Below are 17,220 nucleotides of genomic sequence, written 5' to 3'. Positions count from 1 at the left end.
GGGCACTGGCGTGGCCTGCATGATACTTGCGTCCGTTGGCGCCCTACTCTTTGTAAGCAGCCTCATCTCCTACGAGGGCATTTGACCCGCGCTGTGAGATCATTATGCTCATCTTGCTTACACGTGTACAGGGTCTCGATAACGGGTGGTGGTCAACCCTCCTTGGTTCCCAAACGTTCCTTCGGGACTATGGCAGTTGTGCTATTGTCGACGGTGTCAAAACCTGCAACCTCTCCACCAGCAAGCAGTCGGCCGGTAGCTCTGTGCAGTCCGGTGGAATTAGTGCGTGGGCTGTTTATCTTGCGGCTTTAGGCAAATGCTGACACTCCTCCCAGTGGTTGCGTGCATGATAGCCCCCTACATCAACGACTACTTGGGACGCAGATACTCGATTGTCGCCACTGCAGTTATCTCGATTATCGGAATTATCATTGAGATGACCAGTGCAGCGGGAGAAAAGGCTCGGTTTGGCCAATTCGTGGGCGGCAAGGTCATCGCGTCTTTGGCCATGGGTCTTTGTGCCAATATTGTGCCAATCTACCTCTCCGAGACCTCGACACCGAGGGCCCGAGGTGCCGCAGTCGGCCTGTATCAGAACGTGCTGATGATCGGTGCTATCGTTGCTTCGGGGACTGTGTACGCCACGTCGACTCGAACGGATTCTTCCGCCTACCTGATTCCCATGGGCCTGCAGCTTATTCCGCCGGCCGTCATGATCACAGCTTCGCCATTCCTACCCGAGAGTCCGCGTTGGCTAGTCTGGAAAGGGTAAGTGGTTGGAAAGGATCCATCATCTCTCTGTTATCGGGCAGTCCAGCGATACTGATCTCAATGCCACGTCTAGGCGCCTCGATGCGGCGCGACAAGCCTCCGACCGATTGTTCAAGACAAAGACCAATGGATTCGACGCCGTCGAGTACGTGAACTCCCTCGAGATATCCGTCGAAGAGGATCGCAGCCACAGCGACAGATTCCATGGCTGGACCGATGTATTCCGCGGGCCGGATCTCCGCCGCTTCCTCATCGCCACTGGTATCCAATGTTTGCAACAGGCCCAAGGATCGAGTTACATGAACAACTACATCGTCTCGTTTCTACAGGCAGCAGGCGTATCGGATTATTTCCCCATTGTTATGGCCATTAACGTCATCTACTGGGCCTCCATTCTCAGCGGTCACTACCTTCCGGACAAATTCGGACGTCGTATTATCCTATACTATTCTACTGGCTTCTGTGGTGTCTGTCTCCTGATCGTGTCCATCATCAACACGGTGATCAAGAACAAGAACAGTGCAACCTCCAAGGCTGCCATCGCCCTGATTTGCCTATGGAATGTCGGGTTTGGAGTCCTATCACCACTTGTCTGGATCACCACCGCTGAGGCCGCCCCAACTCGCAACCGTGAGAGAGTTCTCGCCACGGCTGTCTTCTTTGGTTTTGGGGTCTCGCTCTTGATTAGTTCGGTTTCGCCCTTTATCCAGGACCCCGGATATGGTAATCTAGGAGCCAGGATTGTGAGCTTAACACCCCTCCCACGTTCATGCCTACCAAAGCTAACAATGAAACCAGGGGTTTATTTGGTCTTCATTCTCTTTCGTCACTATTGTTTGGGTGTTCTTCTTCCTTCCCGAGATGAAAGGCTTCTCTCTCGAGCAGCTCGACTACTTGTACAAGAACAAGACGCCAACTCGGAAGTTTGGAAAGATCAAGTTTACCGATGAGATCTTGGCGGATGAGCTGGTACAAAAGAAACAAATTCTGCAGGGTGAAGTCGTCGACACCGAGAATGAAGTGGTTGACACCGAGAATGTGACATTTGAGAAGAAAGAGTAGAAGGAGAGGATGGCTGAGCCAACATGCTGGTGCAGAAGCAAGGAATCTGATGTTTCTATCAGTGATAACCCGAGGAATACTCCGCCATATTATGTGTCGCTCTATACTGGAGCGTCACGACACAAGATAAAGAGGTTCTGGGCAAGAGGGGGATACAGGAGGACAGTAACAAGAGTACGAGTCTATAGAGCGGGTCGATATATTCAAGGTATCTATTTCAACTCGTTTGCATCCGCCTATCCGCAACTCGGGACTTATGAGGCTGTTGTCTTCCCCTTGGCCCTAATCATGTCTTTTCTTTCTCTTCCGCTTAACCTCCTCTGGGTATCCGACTTTGAACTACGCCAGCAGTCCCCATTCTGTATTAGTCTCGCTGCTGTGAGGCAGCTCCTTCGTGTACCTGAGGGTGTCTATGGTGTGGGCCTTATACATTGAGTCCATCCTGCCCTCAGACATTTGGGTCCCTAGTATTTCGGCATCCTTCCTCTATCTCCTCGGCCGCTCAGAATTGCTTTCACTCGCCTCTCATTTCTCTCTCGTACCTCTGAGAGTATACTGCTCAGTACTGGCTTTTCTGGATAGGTTTCCGCACGTAGGCTGTCTGTAAGTTGTTGTCTTATAGGCTCCTGTGGTTAGACGTGGAACTTTCCACAGCTGGTTTGTAGCTTTCTTATTACGGGTTTGCCCACCTAAGTTCTCCCCCAGTCTTGAACCAGGCCAGAGTGAATGTACGCTAGTGCTCGGCTAACCCAACTGATACATACCTGTCGGCTTACAGTGAGCGACGCGACCCAGTTAGATCCCTCAGAGGTCTCCTTCGCCGGTACTAGCTTCTGTACCTTACCCGTCACTTCTTGAGCCTTGTGCATTTTCGCTTCTGTCTCAGTCGATGTAGACCCCGGGTATCTCAAGCCTCTCGTCCGGTGGAAAAGGTTGGTCGTCGAGGATGCGTCCGCCGTTGCCGATCATATCTCCTTACCTTTGCCCTCGAATGATATGGTTCTTTCAAGTACGCACATCACCCTATCTTGTACCGGATTGAGAGTCCGGCAGGAGTCCTCGCTGTTCCGCAACAGCGCTTATTTGTCTTGCCACGATAGACTCTGGAACCTTTCCTAGCGTGTTGAGATATCGTTATGGCGCGGGGCGTCGCTCCGGCGCATGATAAGATATTAACTCCAGGTCCAGGATTCCCAGGCACAAGTTATCTGGAATTCAAGTCTTTTTAGGCGACCCCTTAGCGAGCGTGGACCTGTTCGTGACATTTTTCGGATACGTTCGGTCCATTTGAAACGATCCAGAAGATTAGCATGGCACCCAGAGAGGATAAAGAACAAGCCAATCAAGAAGACCAGTTCACCAACGTACGAGGCTGCAACTCAGTACATACCCGAAGGCGCCGCCCAACCAGCCGCCCTCGGCCCACAGGCGACGCGATTAGTCTTCGGCGTAGGTCAGCCCTACCTCCAACCGGTCGAGGCGCGCCGTAGTCCGATCTTGGCCAGCGTCCAGAGCATTATGGCGCTCATGCTGGCGCTCAACGAGGGTCTTATAGAAGACTTCGATATCTTCAAAGTTCAAACCAATCCCTGTCGGCAGCGGGGCGCTCGTTATAGCCTGCGACACACAGCATGCATCTCGCCCTGCTCGGCGACTGGTCTATAGGCGGAAGAGATGGCTTCTTCTAATACAATTGTTGTCGCCTTTCGGAATTCTCGATGGTGGCACCCCAGTAGTGGGGAAGCCGTAAAGAGGCTCGTGAGTTGTAAACTCGTTTGTGCCGTTGCCAGCCTTACCACTCGCACACTAGGTATATAAGTACCCTGAGGTGAGCCCGTAACGTCGACGTCGAATCCGTGCTCTAACTTACTGCATGCAGCCGTCGACTTGAGCTGGTCACGTCCTAGTCACGTTGTCACCTGCGCACATTCAACTTGTGGTGTACAACACCACCTCAGGCTTCGATTCATCCAAGTCACCAAGAAACAGAATGCTCGGGCCTCAGAGTATGGGGTCAAACTTGGATATTGCCCACGGAGCCGCACTTCACGCGTTGCGGATCTTGGTCAAGCAGGAGAACCCAACAACGTCCTTGACGCCTGGACAGAACTCAGCGTACAGAGTAGAACCCAGATCAATCTCCTCATACAAATGACACTGTCTTTTACCCAGACTTCAGGGTTCTTCTCATAGCACCTTACCTACTTAGATATTGATTGTTTCTCATCCGTGAATTATTATCAGTTGTAACCCTAAGGCATAGATTTGTAGGTAAAGGTAACTGAACTAGGTGGATACCAAACTAGCTGAACCACGGTGATTGCGTGCCGCCTGCCAGGGTTCCAGATGTAGTAGTCGGTGTGTTTAGTACCTACCTACAAATTTTTAGGTAATCCAGCACCCCTGTTCCCTGTTGCGTGTCGTCTCCGCCTCATGAGACCGGCCGCATTTCAATAATTTTATTCGTCAAAGACATCTGCTAGGTACAGACCTCGCTACCTCTCCGCGTCACGTACTACCACAACTCGGAGTTTCCAGCCACTGTTTTTTCTCATTTATTCAATTGTGAACCGCTGTCACTAGCAGCGACAGCAACTTCCGCTTCGAAAGTTTGGATACGGTCGGCGCAGTGGTGCCTACGCTCCGCCCTCCAGACCACGATCCTCTAGCCCGCGGTCTCCTGTCCCTGCATTATTGAGACTTGTCCCACGGCTGCTCTCACCACCTTATATGTCTACCGACTTCCGACTTCCAACCTTCGCGAACTACGACACCGCACCACACCTTCGCGACTGTTCTGCCAGCCCTGCACTGGCAGAGAGTCGCTAGGCATTCCTCTCCGCAGCTCGCTATGAAGCACTGAGCTTTCATCGGAAGTGCGCGCTCGCACAGTCACTCGTTTTAAGCAATATATTTGGTTGATTCGTTCCCGCGATTCGGGCTGAAGAGAAGGATCTCATTTACACAACGGAGCAAACATGCACAACATCTGGCCCATCTTGTTGCTATTTGAGGCTGTCGTACATGCGGATTTTCTGGCGTTGGACAATAAGTTGTCTCTGAGATTTATGCGCAAAGGTCGATCATTCTCGAACACGACCACTCCTGGGTTATTCCTCAACACAACCACGGTCGATACGTCCTTCTCGACCTTTTTGGATATTTATACACCTCTCACCCTCTTATCATCAGATGCACTCTCGGCCTCTTCTACTACGTCGGAGGGCGCCGACCCCACCACGGAACCCCTCCCATGTACGGGTTCCGTCACATATTATGGATCGGTTCCTCCCACTGTCTATATCACGGTCACTGAAGGGTTCACTGTGACCATGACAGCAAGCAATCTATCTGTGACGGAAACACCGACTCTGGTTACGCCCTTGCCAGCTTGCTCAGCCACAGTAGTACCCATGATTGAGACGTTCAATCCCAATATAGTCTCCAATTTCAGCACTCCTGCGGTTGAATCAGGTTACCCTCCTGGAACATCTCAGACCGGGGAGCCTTCTGTTCTCAAGAGCTCGAACCCAGACATCACAACCGCGACTATACCGGGACTGGAGCCACTGGGATCCTTGGTCCCGGTGGCCTCGTCCCCAGTATATTCCAGCGTCGCTTACACAAGTACAGTTATTGTTACCAAGAAGACACCAGTGCCATTCGTCGCTCCATCAACCACCTCTCCCGGCGTCGACTTTCAATATCCCACCAAGTCTCCGTCGGCGGATGGCGGCAGTGGCATAAGCGGTCACAACAACGACCCTGGTGACAATGGTAGCGGTGGTGGTGACAACAACAGCAATGGTGGAGGTAATAATGGCGGCGGTGGGGATAATAACAGTAACGGTGGCAGTGACGGTGGCAGCAGGGATCCTACACCGACAACTCGGAGCAACAATAATGGGGTTGCTCCAGCTCAACCAGGTGATGTCGCTCCGTCTTCAGCACTGAACAATCATGATACGAGCTCTGCGCCCATACATGGCAACAGCGCGACAATACCCACTACTCCCGCTGAAGCACCTCCAGCCACTACCAAGTTGGGCGACATCATCGCCTCGATTATCAATTCTCGTTTCGCAACAGCGTCGGCAACGGGCCGGTCCCCAACTACAACTTTCACTACCACAATCAGCGGAGTTCCCATTGTTATCCTTCCTTCGGAGGTTATGGTTGGCAGCCGAACTGTTGCCATCCCAGCTTCTGGTCCCACGACTGTAGAAGACAACGGGGCTACATTCACTATCCGACCTTCCGAGTTCGTTGCACCAGGAGCGACCATCAATCTATTCTCGATGCAGCGGGACAAACAGACTACTGGATCTGCACGTCCTGCAACGATTGTCAACGCTGTAGACGGGTTGACTTTTACTATCGGTCCAACGGTGGCAATCATCTCGGAGACAACATACAGGATTGGTCAGGGCGCTCCGACAGCCACCATTACTGTGGATGGAACAGTCGTCTCCGTCGGTCCAAACGGGGTGGGTCTACCACGCGCTACTTTAACCCCAAGTGATATCACAGAGATGCCCGGTGTTGTATATACAGCGGAAGGCTTGACATTTTCGGTGGGCAGCAACGAGGCCGTCATCAGTGGCACGACCTATCGTATTGGGTCCGGCGCTCCTGCACTGACAACGACCATTGGAAGCCAAACTGTGTCATTTGGGGTAGGAGGAATTGGCCTCGGGTCCACTACCATCGCTCCAACAACAGGGCCAACAACAGGGCCAACAACAGGGCCATCTTCAAGTGCACAGAGCCGGTCTGCACCCACGTCTGTTTCCGCCTCGGCAACGCAGACTGCGGATGAGTCGAATGGTGCCTCGCCCGGGATGGACATATTGCGACCATGGCTGTCGGGGTGCTGTTTGGTGGCCATTTCTGCTGCATGGCTTGTCCTTTGAATGTTACATTATGCCGCAATGATCTTGGAAACGGCGTCCGGTGCAAATTGGAAACGGGAAAATAAGGTTGTCCTTCTGTTTCTAGCATAAATTGGAGACGGTCTGTTGACAATTTGGGTACGGGTTGACACTAGCTACTGCTGATTGATTCTGCTGCAGGCATTAAACTTGACAATGCGCGCCTGTTTAGAAGTGAGAGACACAATAGGTGTTTGGGACGGTCATAATTACGATGTATGTGCGGGTGTAATATAATGAGCGTACTGAACATAGAAGCTCGATACTGCCTTCGCGCTAGCTCCATATGAGCTGGCCTGCAACAATTCCCCCTATGCTCATGATTGAAGCCATCATCAGATTCACCTGGTTGTTGTCCAGGACGTCGTGGCCAGAATTGATGATGCGGCTTTTGTCGCCTCCTTTGTTGCCGTGGCCATCCACTTGCTCGTGGACTGGAGCACCGGCATGTGATTGACCAGGCGTCGTGAGCACCTTGACTCCGCCCGGTCCTTCGACGATTTTTCCTGTTCGACGATCTATCACGGACGCCTGCAGGAAAGCACCCAGAAGAGAGTCGAGGAGCGTTCCAACAGTGCCCAATGTGGTGAGCAGGAGGAACACGTGCGAAGGTTTCAGCCAGCCTCCTTCGCAGACTCTCAGCAACAGCACGCTCGTGGCCGATATGGCCGCACTTCCCCCGACACCAGCCGAGAAGCCCGCAAGACTGACCCCGCCATTGGTACCGGGAGGGACGGGGCGAAGACTTGTGATGAGAACAGGCCTGCTCTTGGACAAGATGCCCAGCTCACTCGACAGCGTGTCTGCCGCAACGGCTGCGTAATTGCTCATTATACCCAGGAGCAGAAGATCTGCTGTCTTGTTCTCCCCCGCACCGAAACATGTAGATGTCGTTTTGCTGGAGTGTCCGATCCCATAGAGCCATATGTGCAACAGGACCAGCACGCTGGCACAACCACTGTTGGCAAATACTTGAACGCTCGTTCTGGCACCTTCGCCGCCGGCGTGGCCGCTGCTTGACTGAGTAAGGGTGGCTTTGATGTCGTGCTTCACCTTCGTAGCGGCCGTCCCAAGGAGGAAGAACGTGCATAGCAGCGTGAACGGAATTGGTGAAGGATGGAGAGCGTGTATGGTGGCAGTCAACGCTGCGGCGGCTATACCCAGAGGTGTCAGGGATTTGCGGGTGTAGGCTCGCACGACGAGGAGGAGAGTGATTGGTACTGCTATTGTGGCGCGCATCTTGATACATGAAATGGAAACAGGTCCTCGACCGAACTTGCAAGGTGTACGTAGAAGCCTCTACAAATCGACACTGTCAGAACTTCAACAAGTGTCATGCATGTGCGGGTAGCTTACCTTTTGAATTATGTGCGGAATTCGGAGTCGGGGGGCGGCCTGGCTGTTCCGTGTTCCGCGCTCCGCGCCTGTTCGCACATGCTCTGTCTGTACTGCCAGTGGGACATGACGTCTTGCTCCGGCCAATCGTCGACTCGGTGTTTCTGCTTTCCTCCCATCCATCCATCATCAGCTTTGATAAATACCTACCTACCTTCCTTGCCTAGGGACATAGGTGGTGTCTCACCGGTCATCGACAGGCGAGGATGTTGGATTCCCTTCCATGCCGGCACCATGCTCAGATCATTCGTCGCTAGCCCAGCCATCACCAGGGCGCCTGCGTCAGTGCCTCGCGCCTCGATTGCGCTTCAACCGAGCAGGCCCAACCGACGCGGGCTGCACCTAGCCCCTCCCTTTCTGCTTGACGACTATATCCCTAGATACCACCTGATTTCTTCGATCGATGCTGCGAGGAAAAGAGCCGCAGCATACGCCCACTTACGACAATGTAACCTTTGCCCTCGCCTTTGCAACGTGAACCGCTACGAGACAACCGGGCATTGCCTGATTGGGGCAGAGACCGTGAAGGTGTCAACCATCGCTCCCCACTTCGGCGAGGAACCTTGCTTGCAGGGGCATAACGGTTCTGGCTCCGTGTTCTTCAGTGGATGCAACTTGCGTTGCGTCTTCTGCCAGAATCACGATATTGCACATCAAAAGATTGGGTTTGACCTTACGCCTGAAGAACTGGCTGAATGGATGCTGAAGCTACAAGAGGTGGGCCACGTGCACAACATCAACTTTGTGACCCCGGAGCATGTCGTTCCACAAGTAGCCCTTGCCATATTGACAGCGAGGGACATGGGACTCAGGATTCCCATCGTGTACAACACCAGCTCCTTTGATAGTCTGGAAAGCCTCAAACTCATGGACGGCTTGGTCGATATATATCTACCTGACTTCAAGGTTTGGAACAACGAAACAAGCAAGAGGCTGCTCAAGGCCGACAACTATGCCGATGTCGCCAAAGAAAGTATTCAGGAGATGCATCGACAAGTCGGCGACTTATGCTTTACACCAGATGGTATTGCTAAAAAGGGTGTTTTGGTACGCCATCTGGTGATGCCGGGTAAAGAGCAAGAGGGTGTGCAGATCATGAAGTGGCTGTCTCAGACACTTGGGAGGGATGTCTTTGTCAATATCATGGAACAATACCACCCAGATGCACATGTCGGTAAGCCCAAAAGAGGTTCTCGAGACAATACCGACAAGCGATACGCAGAGATCAACAGAGCCGTCACTCACGACGAGGTCAATGTCGTTCAGAAAGCCGCTCGGGAGGCCGGTCTTTGGAGATTCATTGAGCCTGCTCGGCACGGTGGGTGGAACATCTGAGTGTGAGTCAAAGCCTTGCCGACGTACCTTCCCAAATCAATGCTAGTACATCTCCGGCCACCTCCACGTCTTGTCAGTGTCCGAGTCCTCGGCCAGCTTCATGTCACATTCCTCCATCAGACTTGTCGCTGTTGGCTAGCCTTGCTGCTTTGTACTAGCCACCATTGAAGGAACTGGATTCACACAAAGGTGCCAGTATCCGTCGCCCGATGTTGCGCCTAGGGGCTCGCATTTCCGACTCTTATAGTGTCTGCCGGCTACACGCCGTGTTCCCCCCCCCCCCCTTCTCAAATGCCAATGATGCTATTCGAAGGGGCCCGTTTCTCTATGTCAACCCGCCTCTCTGCACTGCGCAACACTCCCGGCTCCAGCAGGAACAATTGTATTTGAGTGGAGCCATGGCAGATGAAGAACATCGCACGGAGAGGTTAGCGGGGAAACTGGAAAGGAACGAGGCAAGGCTCGAGGCGACAACGGCAGATGCAGATGCATCCCCCACCTTGACGAATGCTTTGAAGAAGAGCATCAGAAGCATACGTTCCGCCTTGAACAGGTGTGCGAGAAACGAGGAGTTCCTGTCAGGGAGCCTGTCGAACGTCCTCGCTCGAATTCAGAGCCTGGAGCGGCATCAATGACAACAAAGCGCACCGTCGATACACATAATTGAGGCAGTATCAATCGACTATGCAGCCAAAAATGTACCGCCTAGCTGTCTTTTGAGACCGGCCTTCAAAATAATTGGTCCTTCTGTGGCTCCTGAGGAGATACGTAGTAATTGACATGAGAGGTAAGCAATTGACATGGTGGCTGGGCAAGACTCTAGCATTTCCTAGTGGCCTTGTAGTAATACTGTACAAGAAGACCTCGAGCTTTCCGATCACACCGGCCCGAGGAGAGCGGAGCGACTGGCCACCGCTGCAGGGATCTGCCGACCTTAGGTGCTGCCGAGCCTGTGTATATTTGAACTGACAAAAAACAACAGAGTCCCTGGAGTCCTTACAGGGACGCGAAGTCTCTTCCGGAGCCATCTCCTGTCCCGTCGCACGACTTTCAGTGGGTCCTAGAAATGGCGCGGGGAGGAGGAGGGGCACGGAAGATTTGAGTCATACTGACTCTTACTCTGTATATACTATATAACCGGTTTGAGTCATCATCCGACGCTGATGAAAACCTCCCTGGTAGGAGTTGTCAATGAAACCACGAGGCAAGGCGGAAGTACACCCACAGTGCTATCATACTTTCCCCCACAGTTTGACCTACCCTTCAAAGCAACCATGGCACCCACCGACTCGCCTTCCCTCGACATCAACGTCGCGCGCCCGTCCTCAGATCTCCAGGACCCGCGCAGAGACGAAGTCGAGGTCGAATTGGAGAACTTCTCTGAGGATGTCTCATCCCAAGGCCGACAGCAGGAGATCGATAGGAAGAGGAACCGTGTTCTGCTGGCGTCGGCGATCCTACAACTTCCAATCTGGGGTACGCTGAAGCCGTCTCTTTGAGAAATGACTCCCCCGCCCCATTTGCGAGAAGTCACTCATTCACTCACTCACTTTGTCCCTCATCAGGCTTTGCAATGAGCTACGGCGTGTTCCAAGAATACTACTCGAAAGCGCATTTCCTGAAGGGCGGGCATTCGGCCACCGGTGTGATCGGCACGACGTCCAACGGCGTCGTGTACCTGACGATGCCGTTCCTCTTCGCCGCCTTCAGCCAACGCTACGCGCGGTACCGGCACGCGGTCGCGCTGACGGGTGTGGCGCTTGCTTTCATCAGCTTCCTGCTGTCCTCGTTCAGCACGCACGAGTGGCACCTCGTGGCAACCCAAGGCGTGCTCGCCGCCCTGGGCAGTTCGTTGATCTACAGCCCCACGACGCTCTCTCTCGGCGAGAGCTTCACGACCAGCAACCGCGCAGTGGCGTACGGCCTCGTCTTCTCGTGCAAGAACATCGTCGGCTCCACGTGTCCGTTCCTCTTCGGGTATCTGTTGGACCGCTACGGCTTCCGCACCACGATGCGCATCTGGACCGCCATCATCACGGGAAGCAGTTTGGGCGCCATCTTCCTGATTCCGCCGGTCCAGCAACACGCTTCGACGGCAGACGCAGAGCGACCGCGATCGCGCCACACGCCGTGGCACTTCCTCAAACATCAGACCTTCTACGTCTACTGCGTCGCCACGATCATGCAGAGTTCCGGCTACGGCCTCCCGCAGACGTACCTCAACTCGTATGCCCAGGACGCCGGCTCGCTGTCGCAGACCTCGGGGACCCTGCTTCTGGGTCTGTTCAACATCCCCGGCATTGTCTCTAGCTCGTTCTTCGGCTATCTGAGCGACAACAAGCGGTATCCGCTCTCCGCAAACACCGTGACGTGGGTTTCCAGCATCAGCTCCGCCCTGGCTGTCTTCTTGCTCTGGGGCCTGGCGCCACGCACGAGTATGGCCGCGCTCACGATGTTCTCCATCACCTTCGGCTTCTTCGCCAGCGGATATAGTGCCACGTGGGGCGGCGTCATCAAACAGCTGGAGCACGAGTCCGCGGACAGAAACGAGGCGATCGATATAGGTGTCGTGTATGGCTTGTTGAACGGCGCTAGGGGGCTCGGATACGTGAGCGGTGGTCTGGCCGGTGTGCAGCTGCTGAAGACCGGAACCCTGAACGGTCCGGCAAACTCGGGATACGGAACCGAATACGGGCCCTTGATCATCTTCACCGGATTGGCCTCCGTCTTTGGTGGTTGGAGTCTGATGTGGAAGTGCGGACGACTGATTCTCTAATCGCGGTCCGGAAGTGGGCGCCGATGCATGTCAATAACAGGGGAATGAGCCTCCGCCTCCGCTGTATGTTGGGTCATTGCTCATCACGCGTTGACTGACAGCAGAGCCCTGGAGTGCAGGGTATGTCGCGGGGGGCAACCGTGGTGTGCGAGAGCGGAGAGAAGATTGATCAGAAAACAAGAGGACAGAAGCGCCATCGACGAAGGCCTTCGGAAGGCTCCTGATGCAATTACAGGCTGCCAGGGAGAACGAGAGAGGAAGAGTGACTCCCAGAGTTGTCACCTGGATCATCGATAGACCGTAGAGGCCGACGGTGAAATCCTGTTCTGTCTGTCCACATTGTTCATATAGCCAGTAGTAGTCTTTCCCAACAATCATTAGCTCTATCCGATAACCTATCTCTTCAATACAAGATCTGAAGCCAATTCATGTCTGTGTAATCCTGACAGTACCCCCTGCTGCAGCATACACGCACCATAGCCCATCATGACATGCCGTCGGTGGCGGAAGGATCCCGGCCCATGAACACCTTGTACAACCTCCTGCTGACCATTGGCCCTAGTTTCCTGTCGCTCCATGCGCCGTCCCTGTTCGCGGATTTCCGCACATTCTCAAGCATCAGGTTGCCATGTCGCTCGAAGCCGGTGACCAGTTTCCGGACGCTTGACCACTGGTCCACAATCCCATAAGCCATACTGGGCGTCACCCGTTGAACTTCCTGGAGCATTTTCACAACTGTGTCTTTGGCATCATCTCCAGTCCGGACCTGACCAGTATCCATGCAGAACGAGGCTGATTTGAGGTTATAGTCGAGCTGCGCCAGTCGATATGGCCGCGTTGAGAGATGCTGCGTCAACGCAAAGATTTGCGACGCCGTGGTCGCCGGTGACACTGTATGATGGATCAGAATTGGCTGATGCGCTAGCTGAAGGTGCAAGAGCAGCTCCTCAACCACGTCAGACGTGATGAAAGACAGATCTAGATTGTCGGTGGCCGGCTTTTTCCTCTTACGGGATTTCGCCCGAGCGCTACCAGATTGTAAAGTCGCCGAGCCTCTTGCATCGCTCTCGATTAGTCGTGCCCGTACAGCAGCCGTGTATGCTCGATTCTTCGCGTTCGCGTTCTTTTTGATCCAGCCTTCCAGACCCTCTATGAGATAGAAGGGAATGCAGTCGTGAAACCTTTGACGTATCGATGCCACATGAGCATCCAGGTTGGATTTCATCTCTGGTTCGGTGGGTACTTGTGAGGGCGGAGATGTAGCCTTTGAACCACGGATCATGGCGGCAAATTCGACAGCAGGAAGATGAATCAGGACATGTTTCTCCTTGACTATCCGGCTAGACGACGTAGGCTCCCACAGCCCTTCTTCATCATTATAAGTGGCTTTGACTTTGCGACGCCACATGACCACGTTGCCATAGACATCTTGTTCCGGGGCATTTTCTGTCAGATTGACTTCTTCATCGAAGTAGTTCACCTCGACATGAGCGGTATGCATATATTGCTCGACCTGATTCCCAACACTTGTCCCTCTGAGAAAGCTTGACATATCCAGAAGCATCTCTGGACTTGCAACCTTCTTGCCTGTCTTCGATTTGTTGACCTCCGCAAGATCAGCAGCCTGTTGCTTTTCTCGAGCCTTTCGTTCACGATCCAGGCGCTTTCTTTCTCTTTCGGCTTCCTTAGCGGCCTCTTTTTCGGCCTTCAAAGCAGCTTTCTCAGCAGCTTTGGATGCCTTTTGATCGTCCGATGATTTGGAAGGCCTAGAGGCTGGGGCTTTCACTGGACTTGAAGAAAACTGAATATCATCTGGAGCATTGGCCAGTGCAGTTTGTTTCGATGCGGTGTCCGATACCTTGGACTTGGGAGGCCGTGAGTTGGGCTTTCTCTCCTTACCCAATTGATTGGTAAGGTTGGCCAGCAGACTGGCGGTTCTCTGGGAATACAAATCTTCTGCATCATCGTCGTTCAACGCATGTCTGGTCGGCTGGGAAAGACTCTGAAAGACATCGTCCAGCAGATCATCATCCGAATCATCGAGCGAAAGCCTCCAGGGAGATCCTGACTTCCCTGCCTCCGTGCGACGTAACTCAGGAGCCGAGGATGAGAAGGTTATCTCATCATAGATATTACCATTCGGCTCTTGCGGCGCAAAGCTTTTGGGTAGTTGTACAGCTTTGTCGGGCTTGGGATGTGGCCATGAAACATCGTCCGACGAGATGTTTATCGTCGGTTCCACGCAGGGTGGCTTAACTTGGCTGCCTCGGCCGCCTCGGCCGAGGCTCATCCGCCGTACATTACGATCTGGACTTAGACGGGGGCGTTTCAGAGGCCGATCGAGACGGAAGTCAATCGAGCCGGTCTCGTCGAAGTCATCAGAGCGGAAATCGAACGTCTCATACAGCACTGATTCTTGTGCTGACAAGACTGTCTGCTGTCCCGGTTTGGGAGTTGTACTCGGTGGCGAACTCGACGACAACAGCTCGATCACCTCTGTCATATCTGAGACGTGATAGCGTGAGCAAGATGCTCAGAGACTGTAGCGAACACGAGCGCCACGCTGCCCGCGAAGCAGGCCGAGGAGGGGCAACAATATGTCACTATGAACGCTAAAGCGCCGTGAAGTTGATGGGAAGACGACAACAACAACTTCAAGTTGAAGTTACATACTTACTGGCAGGTGCTTCGGGTGCCTGACCGAATATGGATTATCTAAACAATCTTGGCGTTCAGGAAGGCGCGTCGCTGGCTTGCAGAGCGTGCCGACGCGTAAAGTGTGGCCAGCCTCGCGCACCCTTGTCCCGGCTACAGCTTCCCCCGTAAGAATCCTACTATTATGGTAACGTTTATTGTTCGACTAGTCAATATCAAGGTAGGTAATTCATGCTCAGTGTATCAATTGTATCGTCTTGAAGGTATTCAGCTCTGGATTGGGGTCCGTGTGCATCCTCCTTGCGCGCGCAAATTCACTAGCTCTCCGATCACCACGCCCAAATCTTGCTTTGATGATCGTGGACAGCAATGCTGCTAGGAAAGCGACCACGATCCAGAGCCCCAAAGTGATATCCTTCCTCTCTAGGAAAGCACGTCTCTTGCCGGCCAGCATTTCTGACGTTTCGTCCTCAAACTTCCGAGCCATGATGTCTCTCGTGAAACGCTGGCGAACTCGTTCTTTTCCATGCCGACCCAGAGCTTCCAATTCTGACGGGGTCAGCTCGTGCAGGACTTTCTTCATGATAGCAGCCCACTCGTCGAGTCTGGCAACGTCACGTAGCCAGCCAGTCTTGCCTTCGACAATGGTCTCAATAGGTCCTCCAGTGTTCGAAGCCAGAACTGGTAGACCATATTGCATTGCTTCCACCGGCACGATCCCGAAGTGCTCGTTGGTTGGGGTGTAAAGCAATAAGCGCGAGCTCTTCAACAACGTTGCTTTAAAAGGTCCCGGTACAGACAACAAGAACAATACCTGAATGTCGCTTGGAACTCCCAAGGCCGTGGGAACCGTCTTGGCAGTGGCCGTGGACAGACCGAGACCTTCTGCCAACTCAACCAATTCTTTATGATATTGAACGTTCTCAGTAATTCTCTGATCATAGCCGCCAGCAATCACCAGACGGGTCCCCTGCCGTTCTGCGGCAGACAGCTTGTGATATGCTTTGATTGCCAACCCAATGTCCTTTTTCCGTTCAAATCGATTGATGCTCAGGAGGATTTTGAACCGCCCTTCCCACAGAGGTTTTTCATCCAAGGATGTTTTAGACTCTTTCGCCTCTACACTCACACAAGGGTATATCACGCCAAGTGACTTGGCCAAATTCGGCCACACTCTCGACACAACGGATTTTGTGAAGGTCGAGTTGACGACAATCTTGTCGCTTGCGCTCATACTCCAGCCCTCAAACCAGTCAAACGGAAATCGGTATATGGTCTTCACCAACCCCGAAAGACCAGTCCTTCGCCGATCGGCGAGTAATTGATCGGGATAATGGCAGTAGAATAAGGTCCTCTGCCGATTAGGATACAACCATCTCAAGAAGGGAACACAGGCAGAGAGCTGGTCAACAATGAATATGTCCGGCTTCAGTCTGTCAAGCTCATTACTTAGGACGGCTATTGATAGGAGGAGGTGGATTTGGCGCAGAGTTGCACACAGGATATGGAAGCGATTGAGGAATTTGGCAGGGAAGAGAGTATTTCCACGGACGCGGACATCGAGGGTGCCTGTACTCACATTCTGTCAATTCTCGGCCGATGACAGCGGCGTAGGATGCGAGTGAATGACTGGAGACTGACCGTTTCTTGCCTCTTCGAAGCAATGCTGAGGATCACAATGGGAAGTGAAAATAGTCACTGTATTTCCCTGTTCTTGTAAGCCCACTGCGGCATCTACAATCAACCGTTCGGCCCCGCCGATCCCCAAGTCTGGATGAAAGAACACGATTCTTTTGCGGGTATCAGATGACGATGGGGAGGAGCCAACCTCCTGTGAAGGAGCCATCGACGAGGTAGGACGGGTCTGAGGATTCTGTAGAGTGGTGGTTTTCAGTGTCTTCAAATGAAGCACGTTGGCCGGCCGCAGTTTGGTATCGGCAAACCTTCCTAACTGTGTATGTAGTGACTTTGATTTTCATAACTTGTTTACTTCAACGATTCCGAATAGTGAAACTGTCCAACCTCTTTGATCTGGCTCGCTGATCTACTCTCCATCAACTGCGCATATATTTTGCCTGCTGACACGACGCGTCACTGTGATGCACTTGAAACTACAACAACTCCTCGAGGGACAATCTTAACATCCATCGCCGAGAAGAGCACAAGACGACATATCTTGGTAATTGCGCGTCGCGGTGGGTTTCACCTTGTATTTCTGCTCGGCACATGCTTGGACACTCCTCTATTGGGGCCACAAAAGGCGTTGGCAGATAGAAAACATGTAACGATGACGAA

The 17,220-nt window shown here is 53.1% G+C and overlaps 7 protein-coding genes across 7 annotated transcripts; 4 read left to right on the top strand and 3 right to left on the bottom strand.

Moving 5' to 3' along the window:
- Positions 1 to 104: 104 nt before the first annotated feature.
- Positions 105 to 1,833, top strand: A1O1_02800 (uncharacterized protein; the record flags this gene model as incomplete). Its single annotated transcript, XM_007723710.1, has 4 exons — positions 105 to 282; positions 336 to 768; positions 845 to 1,514; positions 1,570 to 1,833. The coding sequence occupies 4 exons, from the start codon at positions 105 to 107 to the stop codon at positions 1,831 to 1,833; spliced, it is 1,545 nt and encodes a 514-aa protein (XP_007721900.1).
- A 2,978-nt stretch (positions 1,834 to 4,811) lies between these two features.
- A1O1_02799 (uncharacterized protein) lies at positions 4,812 to 6,746 on the top strand (the record flags this gene model as incomplete). The annotated part of the gene is made up of 1 exon (XM_007723709.1): positions 4,812 to 6,746. The coding sequence occupies one exon, from the start codon at positions 4,812 to 4,814 to the stop codon at positions 6,744 to 6,746; it is 1,935 nt and encodes a 644-aa protein (XP_007721899.1).
- A 294-nt stretch (positions 6,747 to 7,040) lies between these two features.
- A1O1_02798 (uncharacterized protein) lies at positions 7,041 to 8,003 on the bottom strand (the record flags this gene model as incomplete). Its single annotated transcript, XM_007723708.1, has 1 exon — positions 7,041 to 8,003. The coding sequence occupies one exon, from the start codon at positions 8,001 to 8,003 to the stop codon at positions 7,041 to 7,043; it is 963 nt and encodes a 320-aa protein (XP_007721898.1).
- Positions 8,004 to 8,393: 390 nt separating this feature from the next.
- Positions 8,394 to 9,494, top strand: A1O1_02797 (pyruvate formate lyase activating enzyme; the record flags this gene model as incomplete). The annotated part of the gene is made up of 1 exon (XM_007723707.1): positions 8,394 to 9,494. The coding sequence occupies one exon, from the start codon at positions 8,394 to 8,396 to the stop codon at positions 9,492 to 9,494; it is 1,101 nt and encodes a 366-aa protein (XP_007721897.1).
- Positions 9,495 to 10,768: 1,274 nt separating this feature from the next.
- A1O1_02796 (uncharacterized protein) lies at positions 10,769 to 12,270 on the top strand (the record flags this gene model as incomplete). Its single annotated transcript, XM_007723706.1, has 2 exons — positions 10,769 to 10,970; positions 11,060 to 12,270. 2 exons carry the CDS (start codon positions 10,769 to 10,771, stop codon positions 12,268 to 12,270), a joined length of 1,413 nt encoding a protein of 470 aa, XP_007721896.1.
- A 484-nt stretch (positions 12,271 to 12,754) lies between these two features.
- Positions 12,755 to 14,773, bottom strand: A1O1_02795 (uncharacterized protein; the record flags this gene model as incomplete). The annotated part of the gene is made up of 1 exon (XM_007723705.1): positions 12,755 to 14,773. The coding sequence occupies one exon, from the start codon at positions 14,771 to 14,773 to the stop codon at positions 12,755 to 12,757; it is 2,019 nt and encodes a 672-aa protein (XP_007721895.1).
- A 387-nt stretch (positions 14,774 to 15,160) lies between these two features.
- Positions 15,161 to 16,771, bottom strand: A1O1_02794 (alpha-1,3/alpha-1,6-mannosyltransferase; the record flags this gene model as incomplete). Its single annotated transcript, XM_007723704.1, has 2 exons — positions 15,161 to 16,494; positions 16,567 to 16,771. The coding sequence occupies 2 exons, from the start codon at positions 16,769 to 16,771 to the stop codon at positions 15,161 to 15,163; spliced, it is 1,539 nt and encodes a 512-aa protein (XP_007721894.1).
- Between the last annotated feature and the right edge of the window lie 449 nt (positions 16,772 to 17,220).

This window comes from Capronia coronata, assembly GCF_000585585.1.
Source record: "Capronia coronata CBS 617.96 chromosome Unknown acBCG-supercont1.2, whole genome shotgun sequence".
Taxonomy (NCBI): Eukaryota; Fungi; Ascomycota; class Eurotiomycetes; order Chaetothyriales; family Herpotrichiellaceae; genus Capronia; species Capronia coronata.
Note: the sequence above shows the minus strand (reverse complement) of the source record. Positions and strands in the feature narration are given on the sequence as shown.